The 26,134-nt window shown below is 43.9% G+C and overlaps 1 protein-coding gene across 2 annotated transcripts in view; it reads right to left on the reverse strand.

The window, feature by feature from the left end:
- adka (adenosine kinase a) overlaps positions 1 to 26,134 on the reverse strand; it is a 220,702-nt gene that overhangs the window by 125,866 nt on the left and 68,702 nt on the right. For both annotated transcript variants that reach the window (XM_062995561.1, XM_062995562.1), the window contains exon 5: positions 825 to 997. In XM_062995561.1, coding sequence (XP_062851631.1) covers positions 825 to 997 — 173 coding nt within the window. The remainder of the gene's footprint in view (positions 1 to 824; positions 998 to 26,134) is intronic.

Raw genomic sequence — 26,134 nt, forward strand, 5'->3', positions numbered from 1 at the left:
AGTCAATTTGTTTTCTGCTGCTGGGGGATCCCTGATTGCAGTCGAGGTGGGTATATTGCTGCTCACGCCTCCTCCGACCCGCACACAGCCCTTAGCGGAACCCTTTTTCACCTATGCACTCTGCACTGGTGCCTTTATCTGCTAATCAGGGTCCTTACACAGCGTTTAAAGACCCCACCCACATAGTCCGAGTTTCGAACCGAAGAGTTCAGAATCTCGGCGATGGTGCACTAGCGGAATATCTTTTTTGATTAAATGAGCACAAATTCCCATAAACACTTCAAAAATTCGAGTGGAAAGCGTTCCCTAATAGATGTGAGGCTGCAAAAAGTGGACGTAGTGACTTTATTAATGGTTATATTTGTGGAAAAGGACAAAATTAACAAGCTTATGGTGAGGTTTCCACATACTTTTGGTATTTGCACTTGTGTGAAGAAACGGAGCCCAGAGATGTGAACACTGCTCAGTAAAACTGCATCTTTTATAACCTTAAAAAAATCCAAGTTGAGAACATTCTGCCAAGATCAAATGTTTAGGTGGCACGTAATGTGGTCGGCCTGACTCACGTATCAGCCCAGTCATGGAATCTGGCAGCCTTTAGTGCCAAGTCTAGCAGTCAATCAAAATAGCTCCGAGCTGATCTAACCCTGCTGGATAAATAAATAAGGAGCTCTGGAAGAAAAGAACAGCCAGTGAGAGTGAGGGAACACCGAGTCCCAGTGTGCACTGCACTGCACGGTGTGTGTGTGTGTGTGTGTGTGTGGGAGGGAGTGTTATTCTGAGAAAGCGATAAAGCCCTTCCCATAGGAACGTGGGTTGCTGACCTGTTGTCTCCGGTGATACAGGCAGCGCAGGTCCCTGTAGGTTCCTCGCTCTGCTTGTAGTAGTGCGCGTCCACATGGCACTCCTCCGCCTTCTCTTTCAGGATCTTACCGAACTTGTCTTCGCCGATGCAGCCGAAAAACGTGGCCACTTTATGAGGCTTCTGGATCATCCACTGAAAACACAGAGGAGGAAAAACAGATGACGTTATGGTTAGGAAAAGACATTTAAGGCCTGATTTAAATGGCAAATTCTTTTGGCAGCAGGTCCTGGCTAACATTTCACCTAACGACTGAACGTTCTCCAGGTTGTGATGTAACAAAATAAAACTGAATTTAAAAAACGAGTACTGAACCTGGTGATCCTTAACGTGTCTTTACCACAAAATTATACATCAATCCAGGCTACGTAATGCTGTTAATCATGCAGTGATTGTGCTGTCATGAGCGATCACTGCTGATACATTACAACGTTTTATGCTCGTCTCATGTCTTTAAATTTGGACCAAATATTCAAATACCCAAAAGTACAGGTGAACCAGTATAATTTTCTCTTCCAGTACAAATCCTGACACCAGTTCCATGGTGTGTCATACTGGAATAGACCGTGACTGAAACACAGCATCTTCAGTTTAGCTGCTTTAGTAAATTATGACAATGATTTCTATTTGTCGTCTGTCTGTATTTGCCATTTTACAACTTTTAAGGGATGATTAGCATATACAAGCCAAAATAAAGTGCATTCTTCCACGTATGAATTAAGTTCAGATTTTTAGCCACAATAAAATCACCAAAATGGACCAAATGTGCAAATACCCAAAAATACAGGTGAACCAGTTTAGTTTTCTCTTCCAGTACTAATACTGACACCAGCTTCATGGTGTGTCATGCTGGAATAGACAGCAGTGGAAAATGTTCCACACGGCTTCGGTTGTTGCTGCTTTAGTAAATTATGACAACTATTTCTGTCTGTCTGTATTTGTCATTTTACAATTTGTAGGTGCTGATTTACCAAATACAAGCCAAAATAAAGTGACAGTAGATTTAAATCCTCTACAGTTAGTGTGGGACAGACACACCTAATGGCCTGAAATATGTAGACATTCATCCACATATGTATTAAGTTCAAATTTTTAGCCACACCCATTGCTAAAAGATGAATAAAAGATGAGCAACGTCTGTTGTTAAGCTGTAGTAAAATGTTGTAAGCAGATAAGGAACAATAGCACAGAATGGAGATTCCAAAGTCCAACACCCAATGTGATGTGACTAGAGCAGTATAAAGGGAGGCCCACAGTTCAGTTCCTTGTTCTTCTTCAGTTCATACACCATAAATTATCCAATCCAGTCAACTTTAAAGTGTAATCCTTGGACCCCCCCCCCCCCCCACCCCCATTATTATTGTTTATTTGTATTTTAACACCTTAGTTACTCTAATAAATTACTTTTAGGGCAGAAAAAGGTATATGTATGATCTTTGTATTAGTGATTTCTGGTTTCACATACTGTATGTGTCCTCAATTTTGTAAAATTACCAAAATGGACCAAATATGCAAATACTCAAAAATACAGGTGAACCAGGACCGTTTTCTCTTCCAGTACTAATACTGACACCAGCACTATCATACATATTTTCACTATCATACATTATTGCATTCATAGATTATTAATCAGTCAAAATAAACCAGATATGTACACCCACTGGCTACTTTACACCAATGGTGTACAGTATATACACCAACCACTAAAGGTTTCAAATAAAGTTATAATGTTTGCCGTTTGGCACCACTGTTAGCATGAAAGCTAGCTGGTTTAATTGCACATGCTCGTGCATTCTAATTATTAGGAGAAACCAGTTGTTTTGCAGCCCGCAAGGATTTCACCGGACTTAAAGAAAGATGGTCAGTCACTGGGACAAACCGCGAGGCTCTGTGGACGTCGTGATTCGAGCGGGCTGCAGTTCCATTCATTTAATTCTGTCAGACACCTCACACCTCCACTGGGACTCGTCACTCACACCGCTTTAATGAGTTCAACTTCAGTTTATAAGCCTGAGCTGCGCTTCTGGGATCGGACTCCTGGATGAATGAAGTTTTTATTGTGTTTTCGTGGGTTTAAGACGGTTAAATCATTACCGCTGGCACGTTGCTCAATAATAAAACAGAGTCGGCAGCATTAAGGCTCATTGCTTTAGCGTAACTGGATCGTTTAGCCTGAGACTGTTACAATGGGTAAATAATAACAGACATCTATACAGACATGGTTCTAATTAAAGGGGGGGGGGGGGGGGGTGTCTGACCCTTGTTATGGAAAACTGAGATTTTATGCCTAATATAACCTGGATATTAAAATTAAGTTGCTTGTGCATTAAATCTTTATAGTTGGTTGCTTGAGGTGTGGCTGGGAGTCTAACATACAGAGATGAGCCACATGTCTGTTGTTAAGCTGTTGTAAAATGTTGTAAGCAGATAAGAACCCACAGTTAGCACAGAATGGAGGTTCCAAAGTCCAACACCCAATGTGATGTAACTAGAGCAATATAAAGGGAGGCCCACAGTTCAGTTCCTTGTTCTTCTTCAGTTCATACACAATAAATTCTCCAATCTGACATTATTTTCATGGCATCCCCCAATTAATACTTGGACCCCCCCCTAAAAAGGTAAAAGGTTTGGGGGGGGTTCATTAGTCAGCTAAGCTGCAAATGAAACCTTAATGCATCCAAGGTGTGACCAATAATGGGAGTGAAGGCAGGCAGACGAGATCAGAAATAGTACGGTCCACATTAGGGGTGTCTGAAATCGTCCTCTTCCAGGCATCAATCAATCTACCTACCTACCTACCTACCTACCTACCTACCTACCTACCTACCTCCTTGGCTGCTCCCGTTAGGGGTCGCTGGCTGATATATACACACCGATCAGCCATAACATTGTTCATTTTATCGGCTTCCCTTACCATATAGAAGCACTCTGTAGTTCTACAATTACTGACTGTAGTCCATCTATTTCTCTACATGCTTTATTACCCCCTTTCATGCTGTTCTTCAATGGTCAGGAACCCCACAGGACCACCAGCAGTGACACTGACATGGTGGTAGTTTGTTAGTGTGTGTTGTGCTGGTATGAGTGGATCAGACTTTTTAAACACCTCACTGTCACTGCTGGACTGAGAATAGTCCACCAACCAAAAATCTCAAGCCAACAGTGGGCAGCGTCCTGTGACCACTGATGAAGGTCTAGAAGATGACCAACTCAAACAGCAGCAATAGATGAGCGATCGTCTCTGACTTTACATCTACAGGGTGGACCAACTAGGTAGGAGTGTCTAATAGAGTGGACAGTAAGTGGACACGGTGTTTAAAAACCCCAGCAGCGCTGCAGTATCTGATCCACTCATACCAGCACAACACACACTAACACACCACCACCATGTCAGTGTCACTGCAGTGCTGAGAATGATCCACCACCTAAATAATACCTGCTCTGTGGTGGTCCTGACCATTGAAGAACAGGGTAAAAGCAGGTTAAAAAAGTATGTAGAAAAACAGATGGACTACAGTCAGTAATTGTAGAAATACAAAGCTGATAAAATAGACAGTGAGTCCCCAATTGTTATGGTATAATTCTCACTCTGTTTACAAATACTACTGGAGTATCAGTAGTGGTGCTAATACCAAACATTTAGACTAATATTATGGTTGGTTGTTTATTTGGCTTTTAACACCCTATTTACTCTAATTATACTTCAGTATACTGTAAGTGTCTTCACTGTTGTATTTGTGAGAAAGCTGGGTATCATTTTTCATCGTTCTGATTCAGAACCTCTCACCGAGTTGCTCAGTTAGTCATTGTCTGTCCCTATTGTGTACATTACCATGCCTCTTTTCCCAAAATGATATATGTGGTATGTAACCAATTCTTCGGTATTAGAACAGAAAATAAAACAACAGGAAGTCGCAGGACTGGAAATGACGCTTATCTGGAAATAGCCCTTCCATCGCCTGAAAGCATTTCAATGCCAGCGGGTACAATTCCTGGAAAGGCAGCAGGTCTGCGCTGCAAAGATTTCCACTGAAGGACTGTATTCACACGGCCGAACGGCACAGGAACAGGAAGTAATAGCGCTCTGAGAAAGCTGAAGGATTGAGATGCACAAATGATTGCGTGTAAAACTAATAAAATAAAATAATCCCTTATTGACTGAACAGGACTGAGTGATTGGTTTAAATAAACCATTTTGATTTCATCCCATTAGGTCTGGTTTATTTAAACCCGCAGGAGAGCTTGTCCTACTGAAATGACAGACGATGTTCCTGTGTGAGTGGGCATGTGCTCTGACAGACGGGCACCTCAGACAGATATTTTGACTGACGGAGAGCAGATACAGGTGTGAAAATGAAGGATTTGACACCCGAGTCTGAGTCTTCCCCAACTTCTGTACAAACTAAACAGGGTCCTTACACACTGCTACAGACCCCATCCCATTTTTAATCCGGTCTTTTTCCCACACAGCAGACCAGTGGACAATTTTATCTGCTGCAGACACTGCCAACTGTGCCTGCTGAGGGTGCCCAGCCGACCGGTAGCAAAGCTGAGATTCAAATATCAAACAGATGTGTTTACAGCTGTGTGTTTTAACCTCCAGTGGTTTATTGTAGCTCAATCCCTGGCAAACGGGTCCTTACACATTGTCAAAGACCCACTCTGTTTTTAGTCTGGTCTTCTTCCCACCCAGCAGACTAGTGGACAATTTGCCTGTTAAGGGCGCCCAGCTGACCGGTAGCAGAGCTGAGATTCAAATATCAAACAGATGTGTTTACAGCTGTGTGTTTTAACCTCCTGTGGTTTATTGTAGAGCTACGCTGGCTCAACAACAACAACAAGCTACCGATGGACGTTGGTGTGGTCCCTGGCAAACGGGTCCTCACACATTGTCAAAGACCCACTCCGTTTTTAGCCTGGTCTTTTTTCCACCCAGCAGACTAGTGAAGACAATTTGCCTGCTGAGGGCGCCCAGTCGACCGGTAGCAGAGCTGAGATTCAAATTTCATAGCAGGCATGTTTACAGCTGTGTGTTTTAACCTCCTGTGGTTTATTGTAGCGGTACGCTTGCTCTACAACAACAAGCTGGCGATGGACGTTGGTGCTGTCCCTGGTAAACGAGACACGCCCAGCAACCTAAATGACCTACAAGAGAAATTCATTCTTCACACTAGATAGCTGCATGTGTCAGTGAGAGACGCGGCTCCCAGACACACCTCATCAGGCTAAAACATGACAAACGATACATAAAGCAGCAGGTCACACCTTCTTAGATTGCCGTTTTTGCTATTTGTAATTCCACAGGTGTAGCCTGTACCGACTCAACCCAACATATGCACAACAGCCTGCTGTAATCATTAAAATTCTACTACAAATACACAACAAGTACAACAAGTACACGACACAAGTCCACCAGACGACAGAACAAGCACTGATGCACAACTTCTGGTGCTGAGGTCACCTCCCTGCCGTCACTACAGGCCTGCTACGAGACCTCTAGACAACACGGCAACAGAACTAATCTACATACAAAATAGAGGCGGAGGGATTCAAAACTGGTGGTTTAGTTGTGGACGGGGGTGATGGAGAAAAATAGAGAAATATCAAAAGACTTCTGTCACACTTGTTGAACCTGAGTTCTGTCTATCTATAGGAACCATGATGCTGCAAGATTAAGTTTCCCTCAGACCTGCTTCAGATCTGCTGTTTGTTTTCACAGCATCATCCAGCAATGTGGCTTTAATATTCCTAGTGAACATGTAAGGCAACTGCAACAGTTAGTCTCCTCAGTTCCCAAACAAAAAGGTGACGTAACCCAATGGTTTGTTTGTTTGTTTGTTTGTTTATTAGAATTTTAACGTCATGTTTTACACTTTTATTTACATTCATGACAGGAACGGTAGTTAGTCATTACACAAAGTTCATCAGTTTACAAGGTTATATCGTACACAGTCCTGGACCATTTTTAGTGTCTCCAATTTACCTCACTTTCATGTTTTTGGATTGTAGGAGGAAACCGGAGCTCCCGGAGGAAACGCACGCAGACACGGGGAGAACATGCAAACCACACAGAATGGACCCGGACTGCCCCACCTGGGGATCGAACCCAGGACCTTCTTGCTGTGAGGCGACAGTGCTACCCACTTAGCCACCGTGCCGCCCCTGAAACCCAATGGTAAAATTGCCTGTCCCAACTTTTTTTGAGTGTTTTACAGACATCAATTTCTAAATTTAAATCTATATTTAACAAATAGAATTAAATTTGTCAATGAAAACACTGAAAATCTTGTCCTTGTGCCTGTTAAAAAACAAGTTGGTCACTTTATTTAAAAAAATGATGAACAACGATTTGACTGTTGTTCAGATAGGGGTGTGATATTAAAAAGCCGGATGGGGTCTCTCTCTCATAACTAATGCAATTATGACCTCTGCTGGCTGATTGATGGCGCCTGCGCAGAGACGGGAAAAGAGTGCTGTCAGGGTGTGTCTCTCCGTACACAGTGCTGATCTGCATTGCACTCGTCAAAGTGTAGGTGACAAGATGCATACGGCTGCTGCCCACGTGTCGGAGGGGGCGTGGGTTAGCTTCGTTCTCCTCAATCAGAGCGGGGATCGGCATTGGTGGTGAGGAAGCATGATGCAAACAGGCCATTTGCCGCACTAAAAGGGAGAACAAGGGGAGAAAATGCGTAAACAATATATATATATATATATATATATATATATATATATATATATATATATATATATATATATATATATATATATATATATATATATAATATAGTACAGTAGCAGTAATCTTCATGAGCATAGAATTAATCGATGACAGTAAACGTTATTCAGAGTGAAACGCTCTCAGATCTACCGGACACGTTTCAGTACTAGGAGCCGCTCTGTAACCTGACAAGCATCTTCAATTACAGGCGCATCAACCTGGCAAAACTGCAGTTCGCTATTTATAGCGCTGAAATAGCAGGCCAGCGCGGGCTGCATTAAAGTGCCCGTGAGCGATCGCGCCAGCGTTTCATCCGGACGAGCTAAACCGCCGATCAGCAGCACGAGCCCAGAACGAGCCGAACCGTTCCTCTGCTGTTCTCCCTCGGCCCCGTCCGTGCTGACGCGGGCCGTCGGATTTGACTGATGAGTCGTGTGTATTTCGGTGGCGCGGTTTGATGCTAAGCGAAAGCGGCGCTCGACTAGAGGAAAACGGCGCGAGAGGAGAAGAAAGCGAGAGAGACGGAGAGTGGGTGATGAATGTGACTCATCTCCGAGGACTCGGGCAGAAACTACAGACTAGCGCGGGCTCGGCTGTCGCTGGCCGCAGACACATGAATAAATAAAAGCATTATAATGAAGACAACTCGCCGTCTGCCCATCAGAAGCTGCCAGCCTGGCACCAAAGCCCGGGAGGGAGGCAGAGAGAGAGAGAGAGAGAGAGAGAGAGAGAGAGAGAGAGAGAGAGAGATAGGCCAGGCAGTAATGGGGACAGTGACGAACACTGCCTGACTGCATTAAATCACTACAGAGCTCAGGTTGTTTTTCCACAACAGGATACCAAGGATGCTTTGGGTTACGTTTTTCATACCTCATACCAACCCTTCACCTCTTGCCCCCAAAGCCCCACCAGGCAAAACATCTGCCCTGATGTGCTGATGTGCTTTAATACGCAGTGTGTCATGTCTATATTGTGTAACACACACACATGGGCAGTTGAAGCCTAGTGGTTAAGGTACTGGACTAGTAATCGGAAGGTTAACGGTTCAAGCCCCACCACTGCCAGGTTGTCACTGTTGGGCCCTTGAGCAAGGCCCTTAACCCTCAATTGCTTAGACAATACGTATACTGTCACAGTACTGTAAGTCGCTTCGGATAAAAGCATCCGCAAAGTGCCGAAATTGTAAATGTAAATGAATAATCAGTGTCGATTCACAGCGGAGAGGGTCTGGGTTCGATTCCCAGGCTGACAGTGTGGGTTTCTTCTGGGTGCTCCGGTTTCCTCCCACAGTCCAAAGACGTGCAGTCAGGCCAACTGGAGCTACTAAAAATTGAGCTACTACATGTGAATGTGTGGGGGCCTGTCTGGGCTGTTTTCCTGCCTTTTGCCCAACGAATTAGACCCACAGCAACCCTGACCAGGATAAAGCAGAAAATGAATGAGCAAATGAATAACAAGGACCATTTAGTGCCTGTTTGATCAAAAAAAGCATTTGTAAGATCAGACCTGCCTTTGAATTGACGTTTATTGGAAGCAAGGTTAAGGCTCTGTAAGGTCACTGAGGCTCCTCAAAATGAAACTATGTCGTGGAGCTACTAAAAAATTGCCCTGAATGCATGTGTAAGTGTGGGTGTGTTGGTTCTGCCCTGTCATGGATTGGCAGTTTGTTTGGGCTGTTTTGCTGCCTTTCACCCAACAAATCAGACCCACAATCAACAACAATGACTACTCAGTGCCTGTTTGGTCAAAAAGCATTTGTAAGATTGGACCTGCCTTTCAATCGACGTTGAAATTCATAACAATGTGTTTGATGGAAGTGAGATCAAGGCTCTGTGAGGTCAATGAGTTTCCTCAAAATTAAACTATGTCTTGGAGCTACTAAAAATTGCCCTACATGTGTGTGTGTGTGTGTGTGTGTGTGTGTGTGTGTGTTTGTTTGCCCTGTGATGGACTGGCGACCTGTCCGAGGTGTTCACCTGCCTTTCGCCCAACAAATCAGACCCACCACAACCCTGACCAGGATAAAGCAGAAAATAAATAAATGAATAAGCAACAACAACGACTTAGTGCCCGTTTGGTCAAAAAAAGCCTTTCAATCAACATTTCATGAAAGTGAGGTCAGGGCTCTGTGAGGTCACTGAGATTCCTCAATACGAAACTACTGCTGCGTCCCAAATCGCACACTTCCATACTGAACAGTACTAGAAAGCAGTACGCGAGAGTGGGTGGCACGTCCAAATACGTAGGACATGAAAAGTACCCAGATGACCTACTGCATGGGCGTTCATCATGTGACGTTGGTAAGAAGGCGGACTCAGTGCGTCCGAGGTTGCGTGCATACTGCACACTTGCATACTGAAAGAGTGTACTGCTTTACCGGCTGAGCAGTGCACACTGCCTCTGATTTAGTACGTACCACTGAAGTATGCTCAGGTGGCACAGCAGTAAAACACACTAGCACACCAGAGCTGACATTTCGAACTCAATGGTTCAAAACTCAGCTCTGCCATCCGTCTGTGCTGGGAGGCTACACGAACAACGATTGGCTTGTTGATCATACACAGAGGGAAAAGCCAAATAGGGACCTCATAACTGATGCAATTATGACCTCTGCTGGCTGACTGATGAGGGATAATGCGTTGATCAGGGTGTGGCTCTCCGTGCACAAAGCTGATTTGCATGTGAACTCGCCTCGTGCAGGTGAAAAGATGCAGTCGGCTAGTGCACACGTGTCGAAAGGGGTGTGTATCAGTTCGCTCTCCCCAATCGGGGCGGAGGTCAGAGAAAATATATTAAAAAAGTATGTGATTTAGGACGCAGCATACAACTTTTTGGACCTTTGGAGTCATCCTACATTAAGATATATTCTTCCCCAAACTCTTGTTATGCTGTTAGCAATAAATATGGCTAAAACTCCTGAACTTAATAATTACAAGAGGCGGTCACATACTTTTGGCCATGTAGTGGACACCATGGCATTCTTCCACAAGCATTCCTGTAAAACACTTGGACCAAACTTGAGGTGAATTCAGATTTTAGCTCTGAATCAATTGCTTGTTGCTCATGGAGCCATGTCTGGCCCATCATCTCCTCTGCTGACCTTTTTCTTGTCCATACTGGGCTCTATCTAAACACTAGTGTCCTCACTTCCTGTAGAGGAGGAGGACGAGGAGGAGGAGGGCGAAACACTGACGCAGGCCTGTCAGCATCCTCATCACGCTGTCCCAGCACAACCTTCTCACCGCACACCTACCCCCTTCATCTAGCGCTCCGGGAACATAATAACACAGAGCCACGCTTCACTGTAATCCTATCCATTTCAGCATCATCTCATTTTCTCTGAGTGAAGCAAGTTAAGGGGAGAGGGACCGTCCCTGAGAGAGCGGGGCCCGTCCACGAGGCTCACAGGCGACGCCGGCAGCTCAGGAGAAAACTCAAACACAACGGGGCAGGGCGGGCAGAGAGACGTGGCCGGCGTGACACTTTCTTTCCTTTAGCTGTACAGAGTGTCCGAGAACGCCGCTTCCCCTGGTGGCCTCTGCCGAGAACAGTGTCGTGTTTCACACAAGGAGAACAGGGGGAAGGGACGAGATCCGGTTACAGTCCTCATGAACGGAGCAGAAGCCGGGTCTAAACGACACCATCCGGTGTCTCTCTCACACACCTAGACAGACAGACGGAGCAAAGTGCTGCCGCTATCTGCATCGAGACGATCCGAGCGGATACTTGCTCCGGCTGATAAAGACGCACCAGGACCGGAGTTTAACCGACACGCGTGGCCACTTTCCACCAGCTCTCCTTCATTAACCAGCCATCGAGAGGCCTGCTGAATAATGCACAAGACAAACAAGGCCGTGTTGCACGAGTTGAGATACAAAACCAACCACAACGAGCCTCTATCTGCCGGGGTTCCTGTCAGAGGCACCAAAATAAATCAATCAATAAAATCCCTTGTTCATTTACAGCCTGAGTTTATTTATTTATTATGCTTAGGGCGCATCCACATGAGATGCTTTGTTCACTGCCCGACTTGAGAGGTGCGGTAAAGTCATCACAGCGAATATGAGACGAATCTGCATTTGTGTGGATTGTCCTCACTGTTTCACTTTTTTATATATATATATTAGGGCTGTCAAACGATTAAAAATTTTAATCGCGATTAATCTCAGAATTTTACATAGTTAATCGCGATTAATCGCATTAAAAAAAATCTGTGTAAATGTTATAGAAAACAAGGATTTTAAGTGAAATGTTACAATTAAAATGGTGAACATATTTATGCTAAATGTACTGATGTTAAAAACTGCTGGGACAAGAGAAAACTGTAAGGGAGTTTTATTCACTCACATATTAGGCAGTAACACTATCTAGCAGAGAACCTTGACTTCGTATATATCTCAGATGCGCGGTTATTGTAACAGACTTTTCTGTGGTTGTATCGTGACGATGGTTTGATGGACGTTTCTACACGAAGTGAGTGTGTTTACACTAGGGATGCATCGATACCATTTTTTCCCAACCGAGTACAAGTACATGTATTTTTGTACTCGCCGATACCTATTTAGAATGATGCAATCTGGAGCATTATGGAATAGTTTAGTTTTTAGTGTAAAATAGTGCAGTGGAACAGTTGCTTGCCATCACTAATTGTAAAAAAAAAAAAACACCGCACAGACATTATTGAGAAAGCTTCTGACAAGCTAACGTTAACGTTCATTAATAAACGCACGTAATTAACGTTGTGCATACATGCGATGCGATTCTGCTGATTGAAATATTTACTTTAAAAAGATAATACAGTCCGATCCCATCTGAGCCGATTCTATCAGCACGTTCGTGGTTCACCTCGGTAAATCGTAAACGACTCTGAGTCGGCTCCCGCTCTGTGGTAATAACCAGTATAATTAAGCCTCAGCTTTATAATGTAAGCGAGTCACACAAAATGTTCTGTAGTATTTGGTGTTTATTTACAACCGCATCATTTATTATAACAGTAAACACGGAGAGATGACTGAGAAAAGAAACTTACGCTGCGCTTACAATGAATCGATTCTTGAATCACTTGTATCGACACTGTGAACAGAGAATTGAACACAAACAGCGGTCGCTGCTTTTGTAACCGGTTATCTTCACTGTTAGCTCTATTTTTAAGGGTTTTTTTTGTCAAACGGAACTAAAGAACATTAAACGTGCGTGTGAGTGTGGTCAGTGAGAATAATTCAATCTGTCTGCCGTGGGTGAAAAATGAATTGCTTTAGTTTTAGAAGTGAAAAAATCTCGTAATGTAATTAGTGCGTTAACGGCACTATTTTTTTTAAATCTCGTTAAATTGAGATTGCGTTAATGCGTTATTATCGCGTTAACTTCGACAGCCCTAATATATATATATTTCGTTTATGCATTTTCTCACTTTTAGCACGTCCAAGTGCCCGATTGCATCATGCCTCCTCTTGACCACTGCCGGGCCCCACTCCGATTGAGGAGAACAAAGCTAACCCACGCCCCCTCCGACACGTGGTCAGCAGCCGTATGCGTCTCATCACCTACACTTTGACAGGGTGCAATGCGGATCATCACTGTGTACGGAGACACACACCCTGACAGCACTTTTTTCCCGTCTCTGTGCAGGCGCCTCAATCAGCCAGTAGAGGTCATATTAGTTATGAAAGAGACCCTATCCGGCTTTATATCCCACCCCTATCTGAACAACAGGCCAATTGCTGTTCATGTGGCTGCTCAGCCCAGTCGGCAGGCAGAGCTGAGATTCGGTACGATTTATTCGAGATCCCAGCTCTGGTGTTCAGCGTGTGTTTTACTGCTGCGCCACCTGAGCGGTTTCACTTTTAAACTTGTGTTACAGCTCGAGGTTCTGAGAAATTGTGAGAAAAGAACGACAACGGATCACTAAACTTTTCTTATTACTGCTCATAAGTTCTTGCTCATTGTTTTAATACAATAAGTGACGTTAAACTGAGTCACTTTTACCACATCATAAACAGTTCGTCTCATTGAAGGTGCTTTAAAAAGGTCAGCAAATAGCAAACTGGGTCAAAGTTCAATCAGGTGAACTTCAAATGCTACCAAGTGCAAAAATTGTGAGCCCAAGCCGCTCAGGTGGCGCAGCAGTTAAGAAAAAAAAAAAAAAACGCTAGCACAACAGAGCTGGGATTTTGTATACATTGTATCTAATCTCAGCTCTGCCATCCGGCTGGATGAACAACGATTGGCCTGTTGTTCATACAGTGTTAGGGAGCTGGATAAGGACCTCATAACTGATGCAATTACGACCTCTGCTGGCTGATGGAGTCAGGAATAATGCTGATCAGGGTGTGGCTCTCCATGCACAGAGCTGATCAGCGAATGAACTCGGCTGGTGCAGGTGAAAAAATGCAGTCGGCTACAGCACACGTGTCGGAGGGGGCGTGTGTCGGTTCACTCTCCTCAATTGGGGCGGGGGTCAGCACCAGGAGAGAGGAAGCATAACGCAATTGGGTAAAAAATTGTATGTACTAAAAATCAGGAGAAAATGCATTAAAAAAACACTCCATAGGAAACAACGGCACAGCCGACGCAAAAGCGGTTTTGCCGCTTATGATGTGAATGCGCCTTTACACCATGGTTATATTCATGGCAGGATGGGTAGATTCTCATGTCAGTCTATCATTTACATTTTCGGCATTTAGTGGACGCTTTTACCCAAAGCAACTTGCATTACTGTGACAGTATATTGTCTAAGCAATTGAGAGTTGAGGGCCTTGCTCAAGGGCCCAACAGTGGCAACCTGGCAGTGGTGGGGCTCAAACCAGTGACCTTTCGATTACTAGTCGAGTAACTTAACCACTAGGGTACAACTGCCCTGTCATCCTTGTCAAGTGCTCTTCTTATATGTTGTTTATTAAATGAGCTCTTTAAAGAAATTAGTGATTGTTTTCAGTCTGAGTTGATCTAGTTATAACAGGGTGCTTGGTGCACCCTGGTCCGGCGCGGTCAGGCTAAATCCGATCTAAAGAAAGGTGTGTGAGGTGTGTGAAACCCCCCGCTGTGCTCCCCCCTCGTTTAAGAGAAAAAAGAGAGGTAGCGGGGCCTCTCCGAGTGAAGGCGAAGTCGCAGGTGAATTGGTTCTGCTCCTGGTCCTGGGAACCGACGCTCGGCTTTGATCTGCGGCACGTCAAACACCCATAGGGTAAAGATCAGCGGGGCGCGGTACACGTGGGGAGCGAGAGCGACAAAACGAGAGTGAGAAAAGGAGTGTGGGGGGGGGTGGAGTGTGACAGAAGGTGAGGAATGAAAATAATCAAAGAAGGTGCGAGTGTAAGTGGCAGCGAGGGGGAACAAATGTGAGACGAGGTGGAAAAAAAAGCAGGTAGATCAAACTGGCACTGATTTTTGGTTGTCAGCCAGCGTGTTTCAGAAAGGTTGTTGGACCTATCAGTGACAAGTCCAAAAGCCAGGGTCTGTCATGGTATGGCGCTGTGTCAGTGCCCTTGGTAAAGGTCATTTACGCTTCTGTGATGCAGCATTAATACAGAAAAGTACATTGAGATCTTAGAGCAACATGTGCTGCCTTCAAGACGTCGTCTCTTCCAGGGACGTCCAGCATTTTTCAACAAGACGATGCAAAACCACCTGCTGCACACATTACAAAGGCATGGCTGCGGAAGAAGAGGGTACGGGTACTGGACTGGCCTGCCTGCAGTCCTGACCTGCCCCCTGTAGAGAATTTTGAAAGGAAAATTGCGACAACGATGACCCTGTACTGTTGCACATCTTAAGACGTGTTTGCAGGAAGAACAAGACAAAATAAAAGCAGAAACACTAAATCAGTTGGTCTCAAAATGTCTTAAGTGTGGTGAAAAGGAACGGCAACACTACAAAGTGGTAAATGCTTTACTGTCCCAACTTTCTTTGGAATGTGTTGCAGGCCTGAAATGCAGGAATGGATGTTTATTAATAAATGCAATTAAATTAAATATCTCAGGTTCATCCCATATGCTTAGACCCTGAACCCCAAAATGTTTAACAGTGCTGGTGCGCTGATGCCTGCCCGTTCAGAGCTCTTCAAACCGAGACAGGAGCAGCGGTGCTTACAAGACGTTAATAACCCGACTGCACAAGCTCTGTGTTTTTTTTATGGACTTGTAATGCCCACCCGTACCGTGCCCGTCTGTGAATGAAAGAGGCTTTTCTGCGACGGCTGTCAGGGTTCAACCCCCCAGCTCCCCTTCCAGGCTGCTGCTGTGTGACCTTTGACCCTAAAGTGCTGCTAAAGGAACCAAATCCGGGTTCACACCAGTCAGTCTGACGGGAAAATGTGAGCCAGGGACAAAATAAACGGAGCGATTTGTCAAATAAATTAGGGATGAAAATTACAGCTTCTAGTAATCAAGGAACTCGGTCTAATGAAAATGAGCCAGGCAAGGAGTTCACCGCAGAAAAGACTGGGCTCAAAACTTCACGACTACTATTTATATTTATTTAATTAATTAATTTTTTATTTAACAACACTACATTTATTTAATTATTTTTTCATTTAACAATAATACTTTACATTTATTTATGTTTTATTTAACAATTCCATTTTATATTTATTTAATTTATGTATTTTTGTATTTAACAATAATACTTCACATTTATTTATTTAATTTCTTTTTATTTAACAAACACTTTACATTTATTTAATTATTTTTTTATTTAACAACACAACTTTTTATTTATTTAATTTCTTTTTATTTAACAAACACTTTACATTTATTTAATTATTTTTTTATTTAACAACACAACTTTTTATTTATTTAATTTCTTTTTATTTAACAAACACTTTACATTTATTTAATTATTTTTTTATTTAACAACACAACTTTTTATTTATTTAATTTCTTTTTATTTAACAATAACACTACATTTATTTAATTAATTTATGTTTTATTTAACAATAATACTTCATATTTATTTAATTAATGTATTTTTTATTTAACAATACTAAACATTTAATTAATTTAATTTATTTTTATTTAACAATTCTAGGTATATTACATTTAGTTAATGTATTTGTTATTTAATAATAATACTTCACATTTAATTAATTTATTTTTTATTTAATAATACTACTTTATATTTGTTTCTTTACTTAATTTATTTTTTATTTAACAATATTACTTCTTATTTAATTACTTAATTTTATATTTATTTAATTAATGTATTTTTATTTAATACTACTTTTCTAAGTTGACTTATTGTATTACAAGTGACTGTAAATGACATTTATATTTATTATTTAACAATAATATTTATTGTTATTTGAAGATTTTCCCTGTCGTGCAGAAACATTTCAATTTTCAATTCACAAGTGGCACAAATTTGTGGTTGAGCGATGTGAACGTTAGCGTCAGCATCAGGAAGTTAAACGGTGCTGCACCAAAAAACTAAAACCAACCCCTTCATTACAGCAGAAGTTTAAAGGTTAGAGACGGGACACAGAATGAAGCTGATTTTGCACACTGGACGATTTTTTTTATACGTGACCACATTCTCGTGGTCTGCCTTGAAAATGACGTCAGTTAAGCATAAGTGTACAGGACCAGACCAGCACTGTCACACCGATTAGCGACTGGAGCGTGATATTCTGCAGCCTAATGCGCTCGGTTTTCCCCTGAACATAAAAAAGCAACAGGCTGACACCCACGACGTTGAGAAAACTCTCAGGAGTAGAACGACACGGCCGACATTTGTATTGCGATTGACTGTGATTTGTATTACTTCTGGTCGGCAGGTCGGAAGCCAAGCAAAAAAAACTGGATAAGAATTTGAGCCTAAATCATTTATTTATTTATTAGGATTTTAACGTCATGTTTTACACACTTGGGTTCCATTAATGACAGGAACGGTAGTTACTGGTTACACAAGATTCATCAGTTCAGATTTTTTAATATCAAACTCAGTCATGGACAAATTTTGTATCTCCAATTCACCTCACTTGCATGTTGTTGGACTGTGGGAAGAAACCGGAGCTCCTGGAGAAAACCCACACAGACACGGGGGGGAACATGCAAACTCTGCACAGAAAGGACACGGACAGCCCCACCTGCGGATCGAACCCAGGACCTTCTTGCTGTGAGGCGACAGTGCTACCCACCGAGCCACCGTGCCGCCCGTGACACTCTCGTCCCAACACAAAATTCATCTCCTGTCGATCTCTGATCACGTATCAACATGGGAAAGTTCTGAGCTTCAGATGTTCTGAAACACGTCGATCAGCTATCGTTGGTTCTGATCTTTAACCTTGAGTCTGACAGACAGGTAGATGTAAACATGGAAACATGTTACTCGGAGATTGCAACTCGACACTACTGTGTGTGTGTGTGTGTGTGTAAAATAAAAGCATTGAGCAGTGTCAACACCAGACAACTGGCAGCTGTGTGTATACGATTACATAGCTCTGCTGTGAGGAACACCTCGTCCATCAGACCCCCGCCAGCTCTGCAAACATCTGTAGGATTTAAAAAGAAAACAGAAAGGCTCGTCTCGTATGTGACAGCTGAGACGGCCGAGACGTGAGCGGACGCGGCGGGTCCGATTTACGACTTACACCCGTGAATGTACGTACACGCCGGTGTGGCTGTACACTCTTTCTGTAGATTAGATGGTTTTCTGCCTCTCTGGTTGTTGTTAAGATAAAAATGATGATGGAAATGAAGCCGGGATGCGTTCGCTGTAATAAAAACTCTCTGCGCTCGGCTCGACTGGACACCAGCTACGTCACTTACGAGCAGCGCTGCTTCTGCACAAATGTAATTATGATGAGTCAGACAAGCTTCATCACAAACAATTACTGGTATTACAAATGAGCGCTGGTCGAAACACAGTCTTCTGAGTATCACTAAATCACGGCCTAAAAACCATGTTTCATTCTGTACTGCTAACCTAAGACCAGGTTTTATTATTATATTAATAGTGCATATATTTACATTTACATTTACGGCATTTAGCAGACGCTTTTATCCAAAGCGACTTACAGTACTGTGACAGTATATTGTCTAAGCAATTGAGGGTTAAGGGCCTTGCTCAAGGGCCCAACAGTGGCAACCTGGCAGTGGTGGGGCTTGAACTAGCGACTTTTGGATTACTAGTCTAGTACCTTAACCACTTGGCTACAACTGCCCACATATATAAAAATGACACATTTCAACTTGCCTCAATATTTAAATAATCTACACCATGTACACTATATGGCCAAAACTATCCGGACACCTTCAAATGAGCTTGTTGGACACCTGATTTCAAAACCCGTTCCCGGCTTGCCGGGTGTCCACACATGATTGGCTATGTCTGGTGAGACAGTGGTAATGGACTAGTGATCACAAGGTTGCAGGTTCAAGCCCCACATCTATCAGATTAGACTGCTGGGCTTTGCCTGCCGGCTGGGCTGAGCAACCACATGAACAATGATGGGCCTGTTGTTCAGATAGGGGTGGGATTAAGCCGGATGGGGTCTCTCTCTCATAACTCATGCAATTACAACCTCTCCTGGCTGACTGATGGAGCCTGCACAGAGATGGGAAAAGAGTGCTGTCAGGGTGTGTCTCTCCGTACACAACGCTGAGATGCACTGCACTCGTCAAAGTGTAGGTGACGAGATGCATACGGCTGCTGCCCACGTGCCGGAGGGGGTGTGGGTTAGCTTCGTACTCCTCAATCAGAGCGGGGATTGGTGGAGAGGAAGCGTGACGCAATCGGGGCAATTGGACCGGTCTATATATATATATTAGATTAGACTGTTGGGTTGCTTTGATTGTATACAGTCACAATTATAGAGCTAAATATCGCAAATGTAAATGTAGGTGTGTGTGTGTACGGATTGGCACCCTGTCCAGAGTACTCCAGCATTGCACCCAGTATTTTCCAGTGAGACTTGACCCACCACAACACTGACCAGGATAAAGTAGTTAATTAAAAAAAAAAAATATATAATAAAAACACGTTTACAATAACGCAAGGCATTTATTTCTTTTTGACAGTGTACGGTGATCAGAGATCAGGGTCACTGTGGTGAAATCTAACACACTGTGGGTCTCCACCGCTGATCTATCATTAAACAAACTGTAAGGAGAATAAAACACACACACACGTAAATATGTTGGTACTTCTGCCCTCAGTCCTCCAGGTTATCAAAGGGAAAATCAATAAGTGAGTTTAAACTGCAACGACTAAACAGAGAGAAAACGCTGAACTTATTTCCGTGTCCTAACACGACAGCTAACAGTGATGTGAACCGAACGTCCCAGCCAGATAAATAGAACGGAAAAGAACATTGTGTGATATTTTAGTAGAACGACAGAGGACAGAACATTTCAAACAAAATAAAAGCCGTTTTGATAAAGTAATCACGCGTGGAACGGGTTTGCGGGAAGCCAGATGGAAAGAGAAAGCCTGTATATCAGGCTCGGATAGCTTGACATGTTTTGTCATATGAGAATATGAAAGCTTCCAGCGCACGGGAGTTGTCAGGACTGATCAAACAGCATTCAGCTCAGAGTCCGAGTCGAGTTTAATCTGATCTAGTAAACTGCACTGAGGAAATCATGTTGAAAAAAAAAAAAAAGCCTTTAACATTCATACAGCTTGGAAAATACAAACAGGTTTATATGACCCAGGAACTACAAAATCAGTGCCATGGTGGGTAGCACTGTCGCCTTACAGCATGAAGGTCCTGGGTTCGATTCCCAGGTGGGGCGGTCCAGGTCCTTTCTGTGTGGAGTTTGCATGTTCTCCCTGTGTCTGTGTGGGTTTACTCCCACTGTCCAAACACGTGCAAGTGAGGTGAACTGGAGATACAAAATTGTCCATGATTGTGTTTGACACTAAACCTGAAATGATGAACCTTGTGTAATGAGCTGTTACATTCATGACAGAAACGGTAGTTAAAGTGTAAAACATGACGTTAAAATACTAATAAATAATGATAATAATAATGATTTTCCACCAGGAAGGACCTGATGTTTCCACTTGCCTCAGTTTTAGTATAAAAGTAAACTGTGTACGTCTGGTTTTCACTGTATTTATTAGTATTTTGTTGGGGATTGTAGGACTGGTTCTTGCTAACTGGTGACCAAACCATGAAATTGAGCAACATTAATAACAGCAAAAAATTCAATCCAAGTACCAAACAGAACAAGTACAGTAACATTATCAAGTAATATGGTTGGTAATATGATTCTCTAATTATTATACAGCAACAACGTCATTTTCTTGTGGAGTCGACTTTAAGGTTATTAAGGGGTCGGTAACGCCTTGACAGTATAACAATAAAAAACATTGACGTCAACATTTATTAATGTATCTATTAATTTATTTATAAATGTATTTTGCCAATACTTCGTGGATTCGTGCATGAGGCCGGTCTCGAGCATGGAGAGTAACGCACAGATCTCTCCACATTCCTCCACTTCTGTACAAGCACCTCAGATTACTAGTCCAGTACCTTATATACAGTATATATATATAGTAATTATTTTTGTCATATATACAAATACACATGTGTATAGTACGCAGAGCGCAGGGTCAGTTGTTGTACGGCGCCCCTGGAGTCAAGAGGGTTAAGGGCCATGCTCAAGGGCCCAACAGGGACTGCATGGCAGAGCCAGAATCTAGCGGGCATTACTGGGGACAGTGGTAGCCTAGTGGGTATAACTTTAAGCTATCAACTGAAAGGTTGAGAGTTCGAATCCCAGCTCTGCTATGCAGCCACTGTTGAGCCCTTGAGCAAGTCCCTTAACTCTCTCTGCTCCAGGGGTGCTGTACGATGGCTGACCCTGCGCTCTGACCCCAGCTTCCAAACAAGCTGGGATATGCGAAGAAAGAACTTTGTTGTACTGCACACGTGTATATGAATATATGACAAATAAAAGCATTCTATTCTATTCTATAATTGGCAGTGCCTGCAGGCAGGGATGACCGGAATATGTGGGCGGGGTCCTCAAACGCTGTGTAAGGACCCTGACTGGCGGACAGAGGAGCCTGTGCAGAGTGCATAGGTAGAAAAGGGTTCCGTTAAGGGCTGTGCACGGGTCGGAAAAGGCGTGAGCAGCAATATACCCACCTCGACTGCAAAAAATCAGGGATCCCCCAGCAGCGGAAGACAAATTGACTACACTAAATTGGGAGAATATATATATATATATATATTATTATAACTATTATGACTAAAACTATATTTTTCCAGTCCAGTTGAGAGTTTTCAGGTTTAGCTAGAGGTTAGAGTAATCCCACCCTGCACCATGTGGATCAGCGGGTAAGAGGAGTATACTACACTCCACCATAAATCTAATCACTGTGATAAATCAGGGTGCTTGTGACGGAGCTGTCTGTAAGGAAACTGTAACAGAGCTGTGTGAGAGCTGCCAGAAAGCTGGGAACTAGGCCATCAGGTTTTCCCAATCCCCCCCACTCTGGCTAAGGTTACTCCAGGCATGTAGTTAAGCGTGCTCAGGAAATGATTCCTCTCCAGACCATTAAGGCACTATAGAATAATAGACACATCCAGGCTTGCGGCTTGAGTATTTCTGCGCTCGTAAAAACGTCTCTCGAAAGTTCTGTTGCTCTGCCAAACGCAACACCTCATCGCGCCGAGCGGCGGCAGATCATGTAAAGGCAAAGCCTTCCCAGACACGGCAGAATGTTAACAGGGTCAGCGCCGGGGTCCCGGCTCCCCGGTTAAAGCCGTATGAAAATGCAAAAATGCGAATTCGGCGCTGTAATAGCTCCCACAGGCAACCGGAGTTACGGGCCAAGAGAAGCCTCCCTTCAGCCAAGTGCTAGATCTGATTTCATCCCATCCACCCCACCCAATAAAAAAGTGAACATACGAGGCAAAACCAGAGAGACCCCTTCACATTTAATGCACATTTCAGTCCAGGACAAGCATACAAAAACAATTCAATTATCTCACCGTCCTTGGAGCTTATGCTGATTTATTGAGCTATGGCACCTGAGCTGTAGCTCATGCTTACTTTCTCAGCCTCTCTCCCTTCCCAAAATCATGGCGCTTTACCCTTCCACTTCCCCAAAAATCCCTCCAGCTCTATGCCCAGATCCCTTCACACTTCAGTTCCAGTCCAGACCGAGAGTGTCTATGAAAACCGCAGGGGAAGAGGCCAGGCCCCGACAGCACCACCGGAGGAACGCAGTGAGAAGGTCATCGCGGATAAATGAGGCATTCATTCTAACCTAACGCTGGCAAATTTGCCTCGCCTCATCCAGACCCTGTTGATTTTGGCAGGCCGGGTCCGGGCCGAGCGGCAGCGCTGCACAAACACTGACAATATTCTTCGCTTTTCACGCTGCAGAAATACTCCAGGACACCTGGGAGGGGTGAACCTGCGAGCTGGCCAACACTAATTGCTTTAACATACAGGTCTAGCTTTTTAGCCCTGTATCATTGTAATTCGCTTTAGCTTGGCGCCCTTTCAGCGAAATCAATACGTTTCTCTGTACGCCGCTCATTCACCACGAATATCTTTATTCACTCAGCGGTGGGAAAGTGGAGTCAGAGCCCGAGCACAGCCGCAGAACAAACGTGGGGACTTTTTTCCAGAGTTCCTGCTCTGGCGAGGTTCGTTTTCCAAAGGGATTAAAAAAAGGAAGCACAGATAAAAAGAAAAATGAAATAAAACTAATAAACATCAGGATGAAATATTAGGCTGGATGAAGGGGTCGAGATGCACTGAGGGAAAGATTACAGCAGGAATAACGATGTAAATCATCTTAAGTTATTAACAGACATTGTACCTAAGTAAAGATTTAGATACGGTTACTGGAAACTTCTACAAAGTCACGTCAATAAAATAAATGACATAAAATACAGTTGGTGGTAAACAGCTCCTGTCCTAGAAAGACTGTTGCCCTTGGACAAAGAGAACCTTCAGTGTCGCTTACAGCAGGCTTTTCTTTAAGCGACCCAATCTACTCTCTACTGATGCTGATCCCCACTTCTGATTGAGGAGAGCGAGACCTACACTTGCCCCCTCCGACACGTGTGCAGTACCAACTGCATCTTTTCACCTGCACGAGGCGAGTTCACATGCGGATCAGCTTTTTGTACGGAGAGCCACACCCTGATCAACACATTATTTCTTTCTTCTGTGCAGGCGCCATCAATCAGCCAGCAGAGGTCGTAATCATTTGCATCAGTTATGAGGAGTCCCTATCCGGCTCCCACCCTGTATGAACAACAAGCCAATCGTTGTTTGTGTAGCCGCCCAGCCCAGCCGGATAGCAGAGCTGAGATCCGAATCGACGAGTTGGAAATGTCAGCTCTGGTGTGCCAGCGTGTTTTACCGCTGCACCACCTGAGCGGCTCTCTTGTCCATGATTTTTACCACGACCCAGGCAACACAAATATAATTAATAAGCATGTTGCCAATCTGGTCCCACTGTGGTTTACAAGATGTAACGTAAAGCCTCCACAAGGAACATTTGTGTACAAGTTGAAGTGCCTGTTCAATTATTATTATTTTTGTCTGCAACCCATATTTTTGGCTTGCGGCCCACCAAAGGGTCACAACCCAGGTTTGCAAAACCCTGCCATACAGAGCACGGATCTCAACCTTACTGAACACCTTTGGTATTGATCGGAACATAGACTGGGAGCCAGATCTGCTTGGGCAACTAGTAAACTAGGACTAGTAAACATGAGGTTGCCAGTTCAGGCCCCACCATCGCCAAGCTGCCACTGTTGGACCCCTGAGCAAGGCCCTCAACCCTCAATTGCTTGAATATTCAGTGATAAGTGTAGGTCACTTTGGATAAACGTGTGCACAATACACAAGACTGCAGGGGAATAAAACTAACCACCAACTAATCTATGAAAACCATAAAAGAGAGACTTTACTAGCTTTTTATTTAGTCTACCATGCTAAATTACCTCGACATTAATGTGTAGGATTTAAACGGTACCAGCAGCACAAGCGCCGCACCTTCCACCAGCGAGTCGTCTAATCAGAACCACCACGTGGAGCCGAATGGAAGAAATCCTGCCACCTGAACCATGAGATGAGCAGAAACAGTACAAACGTTGTTTGGGGAGGGAAGGTAATTAACAGCAGCGTTGAAGGATTTGGAAAGGGATGAAAGTGAACAAAACTAAAACTGAAACCAGGATGGGTACAGCCTGAGGGCCCCACATCTGACTCGCATTTGTACTTACATTTGCGGACGCTTTTATTCAAAGAGACGTACAGCTATAACTGAATGCAATTCGAGCAATTGAGAATTAAGGGCCTTGTCCTGGGACCTAACTTGGCAGCAGTGGGGTTTGATTCAGATGTCTGGAGTCAGGGCAGTTGTAGCCTAGAGGGCAAGGTACTGGACTAGTAAGCAGAAGGTCACTGGTTCAAGCCCCACCACTGCCATGTTGCCACTGTTGGGCCCTTGAGCAAGGCCCTTAACCCTCAATTGCTTAGATTGTATACTGTCACAGTACTGTAAGTCGCTTTGGATAAATGCAGAAAATGTAAACGGTGTTGGCTTCTGGCTGCGTCTGATTCCTGACCTCTAGGACTGGAACTGCCCACCCCGAATACAGACAAAGGCGCAGAGCTTGGGGGTTCTAGGTCATAGAAACTTGTGGTGATCAGGGATTTTGGGTTGCTGTCGTTCTGCATCTCTTGTCCGATCACTCAGGTTTGATGATGGTGGGGGAGGTGGGCGCTGATGCCCCGTGAAAGCCTTCATGACTGTGTTACCTGCTCGCTCTCCCTGTTAGTTATGCTGTAATAATTAGGGGTGCCGGAGTCTAAAGCTACCTCTCTGTTAAACTGACATTCTATTCTACTTTTTTATGCATTTTCTCCACATTTTCCTCCCGATTTAGCACACTAAATTTTGTCTTCCGCTGCTGAGAGATACCAGATTGCATCCCAGGAGAGCACGTCGCTGTACACGCCTCTTCCGACACATGCACAGCCCTCCTCTTCTCGCCCCTGCATTCTGCACAGGTGTCTCTGCCGCCAATCAGGGTCCTTACACAGCGTATGAAGACCCCCCCCCACACACACACATAGTCCGGCCACCACCCTGCAGATACGGTGGCCAATTAGTATCTGCTGCAGGCACTGCCAATTATGCCCGCAACAACGAGTTTCGAACCGAGGAGTTCAGAAACACGGTGCTGGTGTGCCACCTGGGCGCCTGATATTTTACTCTTAATGATTTCACATTTTAACTACATCTTCTGTTGTTTTACCCCGAGGTTAAAGACTACACGTCGAGACTGCTGTGCCAACAATGCTGCTCCTGCTAGATGTGACGGAAACGCTGTTGTGGGGGTCCCTGCTGAGTGTGGTTCCTCTCAAGGTTTCTTCCTGTAATTTTAAGGGAGTTTTTCCTTGCCACTGTCGCCCTCGGCTTGCTCAACGGGGGTTTTTGGACTGTTGGTCCTGGATTCTGTAAAGTTGCTTTGAGACAATGTTCATTGTATAAAGCGCTATACAAATAAATTTGACTTTACGTGATCTTCTAATTACTAGACCAGTATCTTATGGACAGTTCACACTACACGA

The sequence above is a fragment of the Trichomycterus rosablanca genome, chromosome 5 (assembly GCF_030014385.1).
Source record: "Trichomycterus rosablanca isolate fTriRos1 chromosome 5, fTriRos1.hap1, whole genome shotgun sequence".
Lineage (NCBI taxonomy): Eukaryota > Metazoa > Chordata > Actinopteri > Siluriformes > Trichomycteridae > Trichomycterus > Trichomycterus rosablanca.